This window comes from Euwallacea similis, chromosome 10 (assembly GCF_039881205.1).
Source record: "Euwallacea similis isolate ESF13 chromosome 10, ESF131.1, whole genome shotgun sequence".
Classification (NCBI taxonomy): domain Eukaryota; kingdom Metazoa; phylum Arthropoda; class Insecta; order Coleoptera; family Curculionidae; genus Euwallacea; species Euwallacea similis.
Genome location: NC_089618.1, coordinates 4,821,942 through 4,841,982, shown reverse-complemented (window position 1 = coordinate 4,841,982; position 20,041 = coordinate 4,821,942). Strand labels below are relative to the sequence as shown.

The following is a 20,041-nucleotide window of genomic DNA, read 5'->3' as shown; positions in this document are numbered from 1 at the left end:
CCAGCACCTGATGCTGGAATAACATTTTCTTGGCGATAACAATGTCATTCCACTCTTCCGATAACCACGAGGCAATAATGCAGAAGCAGATGGGAAACGGGGTTTCGAAATGCGGCCATATGGGACTAAATTTGATCCCTTAAAGACGTAAAAAAATTAGAGGGGGATAACTCAAAGTTGTCCCTGTAAATCTCGCGCCTTTAATTGCATTGCCCCAGAAAATGGGAGCTTAAGAGGAACGCACGAGGGCTTGGTTTTATTTCCAGTTTCTGTAATTAAAGTGAAATTTTTTGGAATAAATGGCCCCGAAGACTTTCCGGTTACTTAAGTCTGCTAAGTAACTCGGCGTTGGTGAGAAAATAGCGGGCGACGTTTCGAAATAATAGCGAGAATTAATGGGCTCCGTGAGCACACGCTTACGCGGCGTTTTATTCACATTCACAGAAAAATAAATAGTGCTCAAGGCGCACAAAACCCAAATATATATCCCGATCGCGAAATATCATAAATGGCATTTGATGTCGATGGGAATTCTATTGTGTAGCGATGTAAAGCAGTTTACATCGAAAGCAAAATACGTTTGACAATAAGGAAGGAAATTTTCATCGGGAAAGCGGTATTGTGCCTTCGAAATGGGATTTGACAGGCGAATTAATATTTAAGCAGCCTTCGGAAATCGCTTATTTCGAAATCCACCACAGTCAAACCCGACTGCATCGGGACGAAAAAGGGCCGGATTGTTTTCCTACAAGGGTTCTCTTTCAGGCCTGCCTGCTTTAGCTTATAAATGGCCCTCTTTCGTCAAAATATTACTTTCACTTTTAGGGAAGATTCCGAAACAATCGCTCGAGAAAGAGATAAAGTAAAGCTAAACCGATGTTCCATATGGAAAAGCTCTAAAATGGATGCAGAAGGGGAATGTTTAGTGATTTCTTTTTAAATCAAAGTTCTTCATGAAAACTACGTGCTTAATTCGAATGCGCCAAAAGGAACCTTCTACGAACAAAAATGAATTTAAATAAAACATTTAAATCGATTTTATAAAGCCCAATGCAAATAGAACTGGACTCGATTCTCAATTCAGTACGCACAAATGGACTTGCGGCTTTACAAAAAATCGCCACATCGGAGCTACGCTTTTTATAAAGAAGGCTTTGGAAACAAAACAATAACGCTTCGGTTGTCAGTATTAATGGCATCTCCGAGTTTTTTGCAGCGTCGATCGTGAAAAACATAAAATTTCAAATGGTAATGCGGCAGAAAAAAAATGTATGGATTTTAAAGTTAATTTAATATGAACATAATGAGCGTTCGGACGAGATTGCACGCAGCTGCAAACTTGTAAAAATCGCACTTTTAAAATTCGATTTGGTTTGACAATATCGGGAATTTCGCATCGTTTGCGTTCGGGTCCCCGAAGTCGCACGACCACCCAGTAGCATGCCTCGATGAAGCTCAAATTGAATGTGAGTAAATATTTCGGTGATTGAGGAGAAGAACTCAGAGACACATGTACGATCCCGCAGAGCAGTGCGTGCCGTCTGGAAAATAAACTGTAACTAAATTTTCCAGACGAGCCCGTCCGCCGCGATAAAACTATACGCAATTTTCGATATCTAAAACCATTATTCAATTATTACTCAAGCCTACATGGTGATTCAAAATTAGTAACAAAGTATTGTTCAGGTTAGGAAAATAAGGCAAAAACCTCATATAGAGATAGTTCCTCCAAGGCTTTGTTTCCGAGGTACAGGGTGTCAAAGTCCGCTAGGACCTGGTCGGCTTGGATTTGACGGTTCGCCCCAGATAAGCTGTGCTCCAAAAGTACCTGTATTTGTATTTTGAAAGGTTTTTTTATATTGGTGAACACGACTGACTTTGACAAAACCCAGTGCGTTACACGAAATAGAAATGCGCTGCACTGACATGTTCGTCTGACTATCGATGAAAACCAAACCGTTTTGTTTTTTTCAATTGACCGTGTATTCCAATTGAATGTTGGTGTCTGCGCGCGCAGCGACTTTGAATAGAAAAATGGTAATTTCTAAATTAAAAAAAAACTAATTTGTTTATTTCTCGAGCGCAAACCATTGTGGGAGGTGGACGCAGAGCGTTTCAGGTAAAACAGGGGGATTTATTTCGATTAAAATGAATTGACTACATTCAACTCCCGTGGCCAATTGCTCTTGGGGAATGTTAATGCAGGGATTTATTCCTCATTATTTAAAAGGTATCACTTGCTTAATCATTGCGATCAAGGGCTAATATATTCATTTCAGTATATGTATGTGCGGGGATTAATTAGTTTTCACGCGATTTCAGAGAGCGATACAGTGTTTAGAGAAATCCGTGAAAAAACGAGTTGATGAGGGCCATCTTTAAATTGCTCTAGCTCTCTGAGAATGCATGTCCAACATTCACACACACACACACCCGTTTTTTCTTGTTCTGACCCAAAAAATGGCCTCCCGTACACCCTGTATACGCACCAGCCTATCGGACGAAGTGACCCAGACGTGCCAAATGGCTTTTGGCATTGGCTGTTAACCATTAAAGTTCAAAGATGAATTCTTGGAATTTTATTCTCAATTTATTCGGTCTTATGTTGCTCTTAACCGTTTTGGACCAACACCAAGTCTTTAATATGGATTAGGATTTAGTTCGAAGTTATATTGGCTTTGTACTTCCCGGGTCTTACTCCATACAAGTTTTAAAAATATTTTATTTCCGAGCGGTGTATGAAAGTTACTTTTACGGCTCAAATCACAAATCATTCTCCATTGTCCGTCGGAGCTCTATTTTGAAAACTTTTAACTTTAGAAAATGAGTCAACGTTGACGTTACTCTTATTGGGAAACTTCAGATTTGATGTTTTCGCGTTTGTGTGTTAAAAGTTGCTATTAAAGATGTCTCGCTTTTAGCGTTGAGTATTCGATTCAATGCGTTAAACGGCAGGCTATTGCACTCCAGACAGCGGATATCCCGCATTCAAGGCGACGCGGCGCTCTCTGCTCCCTTTTTTCGGGTATTAGGTCAGAATAAGAATATATTTGAATGTGCTCTCGGTTTCTGGGCACATAACTCTCGGCAAATACCCAATTAATTTCCCGAGATGTAAGGAGCTTAAAACTAATTTATCTTGAGCAAAAGAAAAGCACCTTGGCTAGAGCTTGTCTCTCGAACGTAACTTGCGGCCATTTGTTAGTCTGCATCAGATAAAGCTGACTTTTCCGACGCTACAAAACCAAAGTAAAACTTCGGTCTAATGGAAACTGCGTTTTGTAATTCAGCCAGCTCCCCAAATTAAGGAAAAGTCCTGCATTACAACAGTAAAACATGTCCTGTGACAATTATTGTCCTGCAAAGGGAAAATCTTGATCTCTCGTCCATCCATCTTCTGTGATGGAAAAAGCTGCTGGGAAATAGACTTTTCGACTATCCGAACCCAGGGAAAACTATTGGGCTGTCCGAAGACTCTGAAGGGACATCCGGGCAAGACAAATTGTGTTTTGATTCCAGATAGGGGCGCCTGTGAGTGACGGTTTTATTGTTGTTGTGTGTTGAATGCGAATATTGCCCGAAGGAAGATTTCTGTTGGGGGTGCGAGCTAAAGCCGACCCTGCATTGACGCACAAGGACTTGTCAGAGACACAAGCCACAACGAGTAATTAGTTTGGCAACTTTGGACATTATTTCTGTCCCTCTGATGGTAATTAAATCAGGTCTTTGCTGACCGAAAAAAGACGATTCTCTTTCGTTCCGAACAGAATTAAATTCGTCAGTCAAATTATTGTGTAATCTGTTAAAGGAGCGCGATTGGCACCCCGAGAGTGGAAGAACTATAGGCCGAGGGGTGAATGAATCTTTTGTTCAAGAACGTTGAGGAGGGGTGCACAGATAAGTAATGGAATTTCATCGATGGGGACTAAAGCTGAAGTTTTTAGGCGATTGAAATAGAAAAGGGTGTTTGCTCAAAAATGATTAAGGCAACATTGTTTCATTGAACAATCGCAGAACAAAAACAGGCCCCTGAAAACTTTTAGAAAGTTCGAAGATGAAAAAACTCACGAGACGTATATGATATTTATTTCTCTTATTTTCCTGCCACCGGAAAATGAAATTTCCTTTCCGAAAGTCACAATTCATTTTGATAAATCGGCTCAAGTTTTTTGTTCCCCGATCAACTGTTGCTGATGAAATTTACGACGTGGGCTTGTTTCGAATTTGCACGGACCATCAGGAGCTCGGACGTGATGTATTGCCCTCGGCCGGAATTATCCAAGAAAATAAATAATGAAATGACTAATTTTCCCCTCGAATGGATGGTAACTGAAAAAATGTCCCAGCAAGACAAGCGCAACAGCATTTGCATAACTCCGAAAGGTATTTAAATGTCAGCTCCCCACGCACCTAGCCAAATTCCCGTTAAAGTAAACGAGATAGCGAAAACAGGAAGCCGCATGCAGGAATAATTCCCTGGGGATTATTTCGGATAATCGAAAACGCAAACATGATTATTGTTGTTCGGTGGAGGTAAATTTTAGTATTTTCTTCATCCATCTTTTTGAGGTATTATCAGTGGTCCAAAATGTGTGAAAACTCCTCTCCCACATCAGCCTAAAAACTGAGAGATCGAGCGAGATTGAAAGAGTGGATGGAGGCATAAAATCCCGATTGAGCACTTAATCATCTCTCCTCCCTCCATACAAACTGCCAACAAGTACGTTTACAGACAAAAAAAAGAGAAAAACTGAAGAGTGATTGATGGTGGCCCGACTTCCTTACAAAGTAAAGCCGTGAAAGGGCGATATGCAACCCACGTCGCCGCTGCATATCTCGCAAACGGTTGAAAAAAGAAATTAAAGCCCAATCTACTATTCAGCCCTCATTCTAATCGAATCAGGGGCTTAAAAATGCGCCTTTATATTGCCGTCTTCGTAGGTTTTGTCGCCGACTGAGGAGAAGTGAAAGAAGGCCTTAATTTTATTGCCTTTGCGTCGACGAAAAAGGGGGTGCATTTTAAAACGTTTATTTTGAGATTTTTAGAGGGTAACGATCCGTTATTTCATAGAAAACAACTCAAACTTATAAATACTTACTGTGTAGAGCCTTTAGGTAAGCCTTTCCGGCGTTGATCATCTGCCTCGCTCCGGGATTGAACTTATCCAGGATGTTCTGTAAACAAAAGTTACTGGGTTATTGACCAATAAAAATCAGTCTTAAACTTATTCAGTTTGAACAAATTAGACGTTTTATATGGCCGAAACTTTTCCAATCCCGCAGGTTACACTATTACCGAAAGTCGAGGTGGAGTTCGATAATAGTTAAATATGCTTAGAAATAAAGTTTTAATGATTCCTGTCCTGAAAATAGTGAGCAGGACGCTTGCGTCTTGTTTAAATATTTATGTCTAATAATGGACACTTAATCTGCAAGTGTATAACCATACTTTCATCTATAAACTGCTCACGCGTTAAAATCACTCTGCTAGAGGGAGACCCACGCATGTCTGTCTCTGTTTGTGGCATGCTGTTAGAAAAAAACACTACTGTCACTAGTTATTAGGAGCGCACTAACCGCAACCAAGTGCCTGGAAGTTAAAAAAGGCAACTTTACGGTTTTTAATTTATTTGACCACCCTCTTTTTAAATGCCCGGGAATTTAATTTCCAGGCTATTAACGTCGCCACCGAACTAATGAAAAACCGCCCCAATATGTGTGTACCGTTAGTGCTGAAAAATCCCTTTGCCATTGGCCAAATTAACGAATCACAGTTTTATGAGTGCGATAAAAGGGGACCGGTAAAAGGGATTTCGATTGTGCTTTATTATTTTTTTCACATGTGCAAACTAATCTCTTTACCCGCAGTACGTCCCTGTCCTCGAGAACCTACCTACTTAACTCTCGACAGGGATTTAGTTTTGCCGTCCCGGAAACGGAAAATCAACGACTAAAGTAGTTTAAATTCGAGGGTGAAATGTGATGGAAATGAGTTTAGTTCGAGTTAGGTTTTCTAATTAATGAGGCCGGGTTATCGGGAGTGTGTAACTGGATAGAGATGGGAGTGGCAGTTGTTAACAACCTCAAAGCGATAGGCATTTAGCGAGCTGAAAAGCAAAGGGAACAATCGAATTGTTTTGTTCTAAACTGCTTTGCGTTGAGAGTTTAATAAGATTTTTTGCCAAAGAAAATCGAATTTACATAAACAGTACGTTATTTTCTGTCCATTTGAATAGACCAGAATTTAACATTGTCACGCGGGCAGTAATTTACGGTCCATTGTGCCTTGCAGCCTTCCAAATGGCTGAAATTTAAATAAAAATATCTCCCCCGTGTGTGTACAGGGACAATACACAGTTCCTATCTTTGAACATGCCCCGCATTTTATGCAGTAAATCAATAATTGACAATGGGGTTTTGAATCAAATTTCCTCATTGCAAGACCTTCATCTTCCATCATTTTATTTAAACATTTCTTATTTTACCTAACTAAACTGTCATTAGCTACCACTGTTCGAATCCACCTATGATTCAAGCCACTATTAGCTGGTACGTCTCGCATATAACCATCCCTTTCTGATACACAATTTTAAATGGAGGCAAAACGTATAATGTAGCTACGTGTCAACCACATTCACGGCCTACTTTACTGTAGCAGAGTCAATGCATTGGTTTCCATCTTCGTCTATGCTAACTTAATAAATGTAAATAATACAATAAACAGAGACGGCTATATGATGCTGAATGTAATTTCGTGGCACTGGCACAGTGGTGGCAAATGAGAATTTTAACGGTAAAGTAGCAATTTTTATTACATAAACGAATGAGTATGAGGACTCTCTATGTGGAGATCTCGAAAACCGTTAGTTCAAGTTAGAGATACAACTTTGCACGAGGAGCAGAAATAGCAAAAATTACGTTTTTATCCATGTCCAGGTAATTATTACTTAAATGATTTTTCACATCAATAAACATCAGAAATTGTCCGATAATTTATGGTCAAATTCATTCAATTTAGGTCCATCCACCGGTGAGATCACGAAAATCATTCTATGCCTCAATGATGAAATTACTAGACCCAACTTGATTAACTGATATACGCATACTCAAATGAATTTCGCCACAGAACTAATCTCCTTTGACGCATAGTAGAAATACCACCTTAATTCCGCAATTAGTAACGAAAAACAATCCAAATCCCAAGATTTGTGGAAACGCAATTAAAAAGAGATACTGATTTATCCGTCCGATTAGGAGATGGCGCGCTCTAATTTACCGAGGCGAGAAGAACGGTTTTTATTGTTCAATCAGGCCCAATATTTCCAGGCATTCTGCCCTAAAATGGACACAATATAAATCAGTGCAGCCTGCACGAATCTGTAATTTCCGCTCATTGACTGAAATGCAATCAAAAGGACGCGATTTATTTATACAATTAAGGGTTATCTCTCCCTCAGTTCTCCAGAGGCATGTTGCGCATGTAATCGAGTATACATTTGTGTTTGCAAAAGGAAAAAGGTTTAATTAAAATAGGCAATCTTGTAGAATGGTGGTAAAATGTCAAAGGTCAGTATGGCCCATGCATTGACCACCCACAATATTATAATGTTTGATTTATGATCTTGTCCACCAAACCCATTAATATCTATTATTAAGATTTCCGCAATCGACACAATTACAAAAAATTAATTGTACCTGCTTTGCCAATGCCAAACTAGGAGAGTAAATGCCGATGTATTGCTACATAATAGGCTGATCTGATAAATAATTATTTATTTGGGTTTTGCTTGCTCGGTACCAGGGCTGCGCCATTTATTTGCTATAGGTGCACTTAATAAAAGAATCAGCATTTGGATAAACTGCACTGGCCCCGTATATAGTATATATATATATATATATACACGACCACGCCCGTCACTGTGTAAGTCGAAGCCTACGTGATGTTACAAGTGAATTTCGATTTCAAACGCCACGCCCTGAAAAAAAATTGTTTGAAATACCACAGTGACCACGCTAATTCACGTTGGGCGTCTCAGAAACCATAAGAGATTAGTATGGACGTTTTTCCAATATTATTTCGATAGGATCATAATTTGAGTCGCCCGATACAGGGTGTTCCTAAGAAAATTCATACTCCCTTAAGTTCTTAAATTTGCATCGGTTTATTTCAATGGCACACTCTCTATGCTTTTCCATCTTGGAACTAAGCAAATGCTCAAAATTTTTAAAATTTCTCCACGGGCCTGATTTACGACAAATTGACTCACAAACTTTAAATTTTGTAGGCGAATCAATGGACTTTCAAATATTACTTAAACCAATGGCGTAGCTTACATTTGAAATTGAGACTTTATAGTATTGTTTGGTACGCTTCTGATTGCTTAAAATCCTACTCGCAAAGTTCAGATTTTACATAACAGTCTTTGGATGTATCACATATCACTGGCGTACCAGACAACCAAAGGATTTTCATATAGTTTTTAAAGGCCTTTATGTAGATCTAAATCGTATCATTTTGGCACGCCCCTGATGTCTGGAATAAAGATATTTTCTTGGCGGTAGGCGGCTATTTTGGACAATTTAAGGGCGGTTTTATGGTACACTGAGTGTATATTTTATGAAGTTGAAATTGCTTGCACATTCCTTGCGACACGTCCCAATCTCTTATATCAATATAAAGCATTAAAAAGCTGCGGTTCTCGGGCATTTCTTACGTATTCAGACGGAACGCTGCAGCTCTATGTATAACAATGCAGGCGCAAAATATACGGGCATTCGGGCCGAAGAAATATGGCTCGCTCCCATCCACGTATACAGCATTTAGAGTTAATGAAATTGCCGAAATTAATGGCAAAAAAGAAAACAAACATTCGGGATTTCAGGTAGTTTCAAATGGAATTTATAGCAGCAATGTTTCAGGGAGATGTATTTTTACCACCTGGCTTCGCGGGCTAATTGCTAAGAACGATTCAATTGCGGGTAATTATTTAGGGCTGTGAATTATATAAGGGACGTTCAAGGGGACATATGCCTGGAAAATTGCAAATGTAACTGCATAAGTGGTCATTAAGAGTCGTTGGAATTGGAATTAATGAGAGACTTAATCTTCGATATTATACAACCATAACAAAAACCGTATTATCGAAAATGACGAAACAACAGTTTGCATTATTCATAGTCACGTAACAAGGCTTACGCAGAAATTAATTAGTTATAGCCTAATAAATACAGCGAATCATTGACTGAAAGATGTATGCATCAGGCGTTCTCCTCGGGCGTAACTAGAGCCTCAATGTATCTACTGTTAGGCAACTGCAAGAAGGCAAAAGTTGCACGTAATAAGACATTTCATGTTCCAAACTCGTACAAAGTATTGGAGCTTAATTGCCACTTTTCTTTCAAGAATTCGCCTCCATGACTGATGGAGCAAAACAAACGAAATTTCACGTCATTTGTTATTAATAAAGGACGCTTGATTGCTTTTACTACTCCTTTATCGGTTCGATTTGATTGATTTTGTTTTGGTGAAACGCAAGTGGCAGGCCGGGTAATTAAATTACCACAGAACATCTTGTAACGGAAAGGAAGTGAGTGCCGTACAAGGTGCCCCTTACAAATTATAAACGAGCGATAGCATCTTAATTTCCCAGAGATGATTGCTCGCAATTTGTCTGATGGTAAGTTGTTGCGTAACCGGCCGCTGTCTTGTAAACACTCCTCCCTCTTCCGACACCTTCACGAATTTTAATCAAGCGCCTCGGCAAATATTTATCCCTTAGGGGTTCGGAAATTATTCATTCAAAAAGTATTTGCTCAATCTTCAGGCTTGTTATAAATTCTTTCTGCTCAAACACCGTCCGAGACCCTGCAAATACTCGGTTGTGCAAATTTTTAAAATTGTGTTTGGACTGCGTCCCCGTCGTTTAATTTCCTACGCAGATTATTCTTGGAGATTAGCACGGTTTTTTCAGAGGTGTGGAATTTCTTTACAAGTGTCGAGACTCGAAAAATTATTAGCTCTAAAGTGGCAAATTTTCTCGAACTGGGTGTTAAGTACGTCAAAATTTATAATGACATGCGATTTTTTGGAAAAATTTGATGAAAATGAGTACCATGTCGAGGGATCTATCTTCCGTAATAGCCGTTCGTACAAGACAATACCACTGTCAGATTTAACGTAGCTGCGACTCGGTGCCGAAAAACTCGAATGTTTGAAAAATTGTAACTTCCTCATTTTGAATGCAACTCATTTTCAGCTAACTTTCGCCAGAAAGGCGAATGCTGTATCCAATTTAGATAGATTAGACTCTCAAATTTCATTTTCTGCTTTCAATTACAGATGATGTCTTCCTTCAGCGCCTCCTGATGGTCAAAGGGTGAAATAAGAATCAAGAGACTCTCCTCGAGTATCTCAACCATAGAAAGAGATTCATCAGCATTCATCTTTAACAGCATGGAACTCATTTACTTGGAGTGAGCATGTGAAAATCGAATCAAATAAGACAATCTACATACGTCGTTTATCGGGCAACTGCCCAAGTTACCTAAGGACAACTTCTTCACCTCAAGGAGGGTTTGATTACTTTTTGCATTAGGCCAATGGAAAGAACAAAATTTCTGATTATAATCGAATCGGATTAATTACCGCCTTGAAATTGCACAGAAAGTGAAATGGACGCCGGGTCGCATTACGGTAATTAATATATCAAGGGCACGAAACTGGTCCTTCAATCCATCAATAGACTGAGCCTTTTTCATTAAGGTAAAAGCGGCGCCACGACGAGCTTAAAATGCCACATCCATTGTAATGATTCTCCTTTTCAATGTTAAGTAACCCGAAGTGTGGTTGTGACTGAGCATCCACCTCCTTTGGGAGCGTCTCCAATGGCTTCATACATCCGGCATACGCACACACGTAATCTAATTAAGCGCACCTTCCAACTGGATTAAATTAATTCCTGTTGTATCAGCGACAAAACAGAGCGGCTCTTCCTCATGAACAAACATTAATTTAAATGCATGTGCATCGCAAATATTTCCTTCCCTGTCCTCCTTTTTCCTCGAAACTCTCACAGCTTCAGCTGCGGTTTCGCCACTTCGCGTCTGACTGCATGTAAATGCATTGCTCAAACTGGTTCAGTTTCAGCTGCGACAAAGTATGAAAACCCTCGTACCAGTTTGCACTGAATTATATGCGCGGAATTTAAATAGTGCGGTATCAATTTGCATCTTGCTAAACACGCCGGAATCCGAGAACCGGCGTTTCGTAACCGCACAGTTCGGGTTTCTTGAAAAGTGCAAATAACTTTATTTGCACCTCGTTATTTACTGTTACGAAATGAGATTCTCGGAATTGCAAACTGAGGGGAAACTCGTGCATCGAGGGTTAAAACTGAAACACTCTAATTGCTCCGTGAGCCGCTTACACAAATCGAAAAGACAATACGATTGCAAAATTCTCTAAACTAGAAGCGGCAGTAATCAGGTCATGCACGTCCCCATTAAAGCTTTAATAGAGATTATTCCCGACAGAGTTTCCTTGGAAAGAGCTTTTGGACCGGCCCGATTCAGGCCTACAGGGAGATTTTACGGTTTCTTTATAAATCAAATTATGTGGTCTTAGCGGTTTCGTAATCAATTTAGCGCTAGCTATGATAGTTTATCCGATCTGGGGCACGGGAAATCATCGCTCTTTATAGGTTTACAGCGTGTGCGGTCTAAAAAAAACTCTGTTGTCCACTGTTATGAAGAGAAAACCTTCGCTCTAACAAAGTGTTCCGATCTAACAACCCGTGAAATAATCAGACGTGGTTTTTCCGCGTCGTTCAACAGGTTGCAACCCGCTTTTTCTATCCATTAATTTTCCCAGAGATTTTTCCGGGATAAATGTCCGCCAAGTTAAGTAGCTGGTAAAGTGGACAGGCCTTTAGCCGCGGCAAAAAGTTCTCGTAAAGGGTAAACAAACAAGACTAATGATTTTAATTTTCCTCTACATAAACTTACTCGTTTGCGAAAGGCCCTTTACATACTCCCTTTATACGTGCGCTTATAGGCGAGGAAATGAGGAAAAGTTAATCTTTGACTTTGCTAACACAGTCGTCTCGAAGAAAAATGACGGTTATTTGTAATGCTAGCTTTAGTTCTCTTCCGGCAAAATAAGCTGCGCTTGTCAAGATAACACTGTTGGAATAATGGAGTCATAAAAAGCTCTCGCCTAGATTATTCTAAATAATAGAACTTTAGGGAAATGTGGGGCACGCATTATGCTCGGTGGTGGGGTTAAATTGGGCTCAGAGCTTCGAAACGCAAAGATACTATTTTTGTCTATTCTCTCTTTAAATGCGACTGCAAAGAGCAAACTGAAGTGGCAGTTAAAAGCTATAGAGAGTATTCACTTATCGTAGTAGTAAATCGGCGCCATCTTGGTTTCGTGTATGCAGGGTGTTTCGCTAAACTTCGAGTTTTGCCCCCGTCACCCTGCACTTGCACCTCACGAATGGACGCCGTGTAGACGCTTTCGCGCTGATATTTAGGACGATCTGCCGTGCAGTCGATTAAAAGTGAAATTTGTCTAAAACCCCAAACGTCCTCCCACTGGTACTGGAAAAAAAATGGCAGCCGTTTGTTAACGTAGCCGACGTCTTAGCGAAGCCCATTAAGATAAGACCGTTAAAATAAAGGGCGGGTCGTCAAGAGGTCCGAAACGATTACCACAGAGATGGAGGAGGGCCTATTGTGTCCTGAAGAGATAACGAGTTATTAATGGCGACTGCTTTGAAATCTAAGGCAAAAAATGCTCGGCCGTACATATTCGTCGCGTTATTATTAGTAGAGATCAAGGCCGTGAGAACCGCGACCATTAATCTCCCTTTCAGCTCTTATTAGGTCTAATTATTGCCAGCAGCAAATGTCCGTATTTCTGATCAAACACAGTTGATCGTCTCGGCTCAGTTTAGAACAGATTCTTATAGCTCAACTCTAATATTTTTCATCAGCCTTTCACTTCCTCTAAGGTCGCTCATTAGCATTCATTATTAAGCAAAATGTTATTGGTTAAATTAAATTTAAGCGTGAACAACCATTGTGACCTTTCGGGAAGAGGAAAAATAATTAACGGGGAGTACGTGCGGCTTTTGGGGATGTTTTGATTAGGCAAATTTCTGGTTCAGAAACGAGGAGAATATAATTCAGGATAGCTTTTTCGGCGCGACAATACCCGATAGAACAGTTGTTACGACCGATATCCGATATGCACAGACTTATCGAATTACCATCCAACATTCCCCGCTAAACCAACTATATGGGATTACAGTAAACTATACAGTAGTTGTGGGGCTTTGCTATTAATTAACTTACCTTATAGATCCCATCTACGAGTTTTATAAGCTCTTCGGTCTCCATTGCGGTGATTGTGGTACTCACTCAGTTACATACCAGGCGTAGTACGTTCACCCTCTCGTTGTCTTGAACCTGTAAAACGACTTTCGATCAATATTGCTTTTTCCAGTTCTGATGCAAACATTTATTAAATTGTAAACATGCAAATACTTCTTTTCGGAAAATTACCCTCTCGTGTAAGTCAATAGCAAAGCAAAACAAACATCAATAAATCCCTATTCAGTTTTCATCGGGGACATTGTTAATATTGAAATTTTTGTTTACTTTTGTGTACAATATTTTATTTTAAACCATATTTTATAGTGAAACTTCACTCAAATGAAAAAAGCTTTAGTAGGCTTCACCATCTCTGTTTCGTTTAAAGGGGAAGCATGCAGGGAAGCATGTGAGTAAAACAAGAGCAACTACGCTACTTTGAATATTTCAATGAACTGTCTGGTTGTCTAAAGAATTTTTTAAGCGGTGCATCTTTATTTTATGACTGCGGTTTGTGCTGATTAACTTCGCAAAAATTGAAAGAAACTTCTAACTCGAAAAAAGTCACTCTACGTCACTGAACTTTCGCACAAGAATCTCCAATTTTTTTCAAAGTGTTGCAAAAGGTCTTTTTCCTCCAATATAACTGTAAAAAAGATATTGAGGCCTCATTCATTATGAGAAGAGATACGAGAGAAACTCAATTTTCAAAATGAATTATTTGAGAAATTTTTTAACTCGAAAGAACATCAATCTACGTCGCTGAGCTATGGTACAAAGTAAATTCTTTTCAGTTCGGATAGCTGCAAAAATTGTGAACAGAATCTTATAAAGGACAGAGGCGTGCTGAGGTTTGACTCAGTGCAAAATGTTAGAAGGGAAATTCAATTATCAAAATTCATTCTTCAAAATGTTGAAACTAAAAAGAAAATTGATATGTGCCGCCGAGATTCGGCATGAGGTCACTCTTATTTTAACCGAATTTGAAAACTGCATTGGAATTATTAACAGAAAAAGGGAAAACATGCGCGTATATGTAAGCATTGAACTCAGAATCATCCTCTTGCCACCGCACCATTTCAGTGAAATACTTCATTGTCTAGAGGACTTAAAAATTCGCAAATTCCAGGTTTGATATGTCGCGTGCCAATTTCATAGCTGAGGCTTATGCTGGATAACTCTGCGAAACATTTTTTTCGGGTCAATTTTTCGGTCCTAAAACCGTACAGTTGCCTCGTAGCCCCAAGCTTAATTTGAAGAGTGCAAACGCCAGTTTCTCTTCAGTTAATATTTTAAAATAGGACTAATTTTTTCCACGTCTACGTGTTTTTTTAGTGTAACTAGATGTAATTAAACCGGGATAATAATCCTCTGGCGCGAGGTATATGAATGGCAAACGATTCGCATGCAGCACGACATTAATGAAGCCCCGCGTAATGTTTCCGCTCGAAAAATTTGGTGCTAAAAGCTGACAATTCGGACACGGAAACCTTTTTTGGGTCCGAAAAAGTTTTTATTTGAGGAGATAATTTATCGGTCGGTTCAGTGCATTAAAAAGATGGGTGCGACGGCCATTTTTTTGCGGCACACACACATACACGTGACGCCCAAGGAATGTGCTAGAACACCGTCTCGTATTTAGCCATGAAATCCGCTACTACTCACGAGAACTAGTTTTTGTTATTTATCACTTTCATTTCAGACTTTTTCATAACGCCGAACCGCGGGATTTCACCTTTATCCGCGTGCAGCGCAGATATGCTGTTCGCAAACAAACTTATTAAAAATGTTGATTACCAATTCACCATTCATGGTGGAACAGTGAAACTGAAATTGGAATTTATTTTCTTCTTATTTATTAATGGCTTTTTTTGGAAGTGCCACATTACTGTCCTTCGCTTCCTCTCCGTATTTACCTGCCGCACAGCGGGTTTATTAATTATGCATTAATAGAGATCCTGAAACACAGTTTGTTTGCAATTTCTGAAGAGTTTAGCTTGGAAAATTCTAACTTCAGAAAAAAAGACGTCTAAGTCACTGAACGCGACGGGGCAGTATACAAGGTGTCCATTTAACAGCCCTTCGGACTCCTTTGAGTTTACCTGTGATTTCATAAAAGAATCAATTATGGGGATGTATGTATATAAGGCTAATGAAGGTAAATTTTAAAATTAGCGACAACCCTGCAGGGTGCCCCAAAAAAGGGGGGTGGCATTTTTTCGCCTGATAGAATCCTCTCTTGATCCTGCGTTAGTTCCTTGATTTTTTTACCCTGGGATGCACTCATGACTCAGCGCCATGGCGTTTTAAAAGAAAGTTTAGACATTTGCAGTGCTTCACAAAAACATTAATATCGCAATTAGCTTAAGTGAGATTTTCATCATTTTCGGATGCATTCTCATGTAAGATCACCTTAGCAGGCATGAGTACTCTTTTAGTCAAAAGTATGTATGTACAGGGTCCTCACAATAACAACTTTAACTTTCACCATTTCAACTTGAATTTTCTTGATTTTCCCAAATAGGATGGTGTGATTTTTTGTAACGTGAGATGAAAGAAAATTAAGTTTTTTTCGTTTTAGTAAAAAAATAATGTCATCTTTATTTCAAATGTAATTATTTCGCAAAAACCTGAATTCGTGACTAAGTGTAAGTGCCTGAGTGTTTAGCGTGCGTTTCCATCGATATAATTTGTTTCGAGTTTTCACAGCTCATTGACTTTCTGAGTAATTTCTCTTATGCGAATTCTTGAGTTTTTTAGTACTGATAAGGTGATGTCCAGTCATTTTCTTCAGCTAAGACCATTCTTTCAGACCCACAAATTTTATTTTCATTATTAACACTTCCTGTCCAATCAAAACGCTCCTTATGTTGAACAAATGATTACATAAGTGAGAAACGCACTATTAATAAAAATTACAAATTCTGAACGAATTGATGAAAAAAAAGATGCGACTGCAGGATTACGACACGATGCTTCTGGCTATTGTGTTCATACGTTAATTAAATTTATAAGTTCACATATACGTATTATTCAGTCCTCGAAGTTGTTGAGTTTTTAACAGATCAAAACAAAATGTTAAGGTTGATAGTGGCTTCATCTTTAGTATGTACATACATATGTACACATATTAATTATGAACATAACGTATTTAATACCGCATAACATTATAAATTAGTATTGTTTTCGAAAGACCTCAAGCTTCTTTTTCGATCAAATTCTCTTTGCAATAGGAAATGTATTTTTCATTCCGTCGGTGTCTATTTGCATAATGAAACTACTGCCTTGAATTCGTAACTTTTCCCCCATTTTACTAAACCTGGAAACATCGCATATTACTTTCTATCGCGTATCGTTTCCGAGACCGATCAAGCTGTACCTTAACAAAGGCAGGTTGTAAATATTTTGTACATTTTCGAACCGATATCACTTCGTAGATGATTCACTTGAATGTTAGCGCGACGAAGAGCAAGATGTTCATATGCGCGCTGCATCAACAATCGGGATAATGGGGTTTTCTTATGTTCCAAAGACTCGTGACGTACGCCAACGGTATATCACGATTTAGTGAGGGAAAGTGGGTGATATTCAGCTGTCATTTCGTGAGTGAAAGGGGATGTTACTGACGTGATTATGACTCACGCTTTGGGTGCTCGGGGGTGAGTTCTGATTGTTGTTTCTTGTAGCTTACAGTTAAGTTTTGCCATGTCAACGAGAAAGACGTAATTAGAATTTTAGTTGAAAATGAAGATTGTTTGCAATTTTGGCTCTTTTGGAAGGTACTTGGGTCCAGCTTCGAAAGTGTCCGAAGAATGATATCGCAACTTGAGTTGTTTCGAAGATATTTAAAAAATTTTCAGGAATTAATACTACTTTTTTATGTTTCAGGTTTCAACCCTACGTCTATGCTTCGAGTCGAACTAAATTCGAAACAATTTGAGAATTTCTTTCAGAAATTAATATTGAATTCTTCTCAGAAATTAATATTGATTTTTTTATGTTTCAGGTTTCCACTCTGTACGCCTCTGCTTCGAGTAGAAATGATTTCGAAACTTAAACAGTTTTGAAGATTTTCATTTTTTTTTTATTTAAATTGGAATTAAAATGGATTTTTTTATGTTTCAGGTCCCAACTCTACCTCTATGCTTCGAGGCGAAATTAATTCAAAACTATTTGAGAATTTTTTCAGGAATTAATATTAAATTCTTCTAAGAAATTAATATTGAATATTTTATGTTTCACGTTTCCACTCTGTACGCTTCTGCTTCAAGCAGAAATTCATTCAAAACTCGAACCGTTTTAATGATTTTTTTTGAGAAAATAATATATATCTTTTTTGTTTCAGGTCTCGACTGTGTACGCCTCTGCTTTGAATCGAAATTCATTCAAAATTCAACCTGTTTTAAATTTTTATTTAAGGAATTAATATTGAATTTTTTTCAGGAAGTAAAATTCGCTCAACGGATAAGCAAATGCAAAATGCAAACTTTTATTTAAGAACCACATGCCACATTTTTAATATTTCCACGCATTAAAAAAAGATTCCACTCACGTCAAAACACGTCAATTTATGATGTAACTCTTAGTTCCAAAATTAATGAAATCCGATAAAAGCATTTAGAAATTATTTCGAAAAAACGATATTCATTTGGAAACTTTGGCGCTCTGTAGCGACAACATGAAGCCACATTGGATTTTCACAAAACGCCTTATTTTTGGTTCAGGCATTTTTGGTCAAGCGTTGTTCGATCATTTCAAGAATGCCCTGTATAATGGGTGTAGTCAAAACTTTAGCAATTGCCGGGTTTTGTTCGGATTGGAATGATTTCTGAAGTAACCTGAACGATTGACTGAAAAGGGGGCATGACCTTAGAAAACATAACACTTTGTCGATTTCCGCAATCAATTGGCACATCTAATATATGGGTATAATATTTATATTTAGTATATATTCCAAATTTGAGATAAATATGACATAATCTTGGGAATTTATAATGAAACAATGGAAAAAAGTCTCAGGACCGTAATAAAACATTTCCAATCTCGTGTTGTAATATACTATCAAAATCGTCCAAAGAAAACATTTTTCCCCTGCGTAAAAGTCAGCTCTGTATTGAACGAAAGAAGGGAGCAAAGAAACTGGCGGAGCCAGGATTTAGTTAATCTTTAACGCTTAATACCTGCAAGAAGTTGTCGCCAACTTTGTTGAAATTTTAATTTAAACGAATTTAAAAGAAAAAAATCACCGATAATAAATGTGTTTACCACAGTAGTTGAAGCAAGGACGCGGAGAAGCACTAGAATCAAACCGAAGAGAAGCAGATGAACAATCTTATGCAAGGCCAACGCTGGCGGTTCGTGCATCACTAATGGCGGCACTCTTAATTACGGGTATTAGCGCTTCCTAGTGGGGTACTACTCATTGTCTTATTTTTCTGCAATTAACGCGTCCAGCCTTCAAGGCCGCTCGAAGGAGATTTTATACATCGCGTGACGCGGCTAGAGTTCAATAATTCAACAATCGCATCATGTTCCTGGTCAAATTGGGTTCTGGTGAAAGGTCACCTGGTCATGTAACTGCTATTGCACATCACTAAATGACTCAGCTGGTTGAGGGAAAAAAGTGTGGCACGTTTAACCTTCGTTTTCTTTTATGTTTGTAGAATTCGCCTTTTTCCGCCACGCCTTTAACATAACGGGCAAGTAACCTGCCTATGAGAAAACCAAACCGCAATGTTTACCGATTGTTGCAATTGGTCGGGTTTATCGATTAGACCGTTTTTTTTATGCTGCGAGTAATGTCTTAAGTTGTGTGGTTGGAAGTTGATTTGCAGTTAGTTTAAATTGCCTATCGACACCGTCGCCTTTCTATCAAGAAGCCGTTTTGCCCTGAATTTTCTCGTCTCTCTGTAATATCCAAAAGTGATTTCATTGGATTTCTACAATCAAAGACGGTCCCATCCGCAAATCTTACCGGTCTCTGCCGGTACTGAGGAAATGGTACTAAAAGAGGCAGATTTATAGCAACGGCTTTTGACACTAACGAGGTTTGTTAGCTATTGATTTAGGATGGATGAAGGTTTCTGCTTCTATTACTATAGGCCTCATTTTGCAGCCCAATATATAATTTCAATTGGAACATCCATGTTTAATTAAATCGAAATTCAGGTGCTCAGTTAAATACCTACACATGGACTTTAAAACAAACATATTTCGTTTTTACAACCATGCACTTGTTCGTCGGATAATTGTTTAATTTCAGCCCAATATACCCCTGTATGTGTTTGATTTAAAATATTCCTTTTTCAATGAGCCAAATTGGCTTTTATTAGCGAGTATGGCCAAAATTGGATATGGGACAAAAAATTTATCAGTGCTTCTCTGATTAAAAATGGAAATCGCAGCCCGATTTTGGGGCTTTCGGGATAATATTCCAAAGCGAGGCTAAGGCTTACGGACCAAGTTATTCGAGTGTTGGTAAGTTTATCCGACGGCGACGTCCATAAAATACCCAGAGCGGAAGTCCCATCAATCTCGACTCACGCATAGCACAGCATTAAAAATACGTTGGCAAAAAGTCTAATTTATCCATAAATATTTCGGTCAAATTGAGCATTCCTGAAATCTCCATCATTAGATAATTATTAGTTACCCAAATGCTACTGGT

At 38.7% G+C, this 20,041-nt stretch overlaps 1 protein-coding gene across 3 annotated transcripts in view; it reads right to left on the bottom strand.

Moving 5' to 3' along the window:
* IRSp53 (Insulin receptor substrate 53 kDa) overlaps nucleotides 1–20,041 on the bottom strand; it is a 42,059-nt gene that overhangs the window by 11,962 nt on the left and 10,056 nt on the right. For all 3 annotated transcript variants that reach the window (XM_066393903.1, XM_066393905.1, XM_066393904.1), the window contains exons 2-3: nucleotides 13,357–13,470; nucleotides 5,100–5,175 (exon numbers count right to left, since the gene is read on the bottom strand). In XM_066393903.1, coding sequence (XP_066250000.1) covers nucleotides 5,100–5,175; nucleotides 13,357–13,401 — 121 coding nt within the window. In that variant the 5' untranslated portion in view covers nucleotides 13,402–13,470. The remainder of the gene's footprint in view (nucleotides 1–5,099; nucleotides 5,176–13,356; nucleotides 13,471–20,041) is intronic.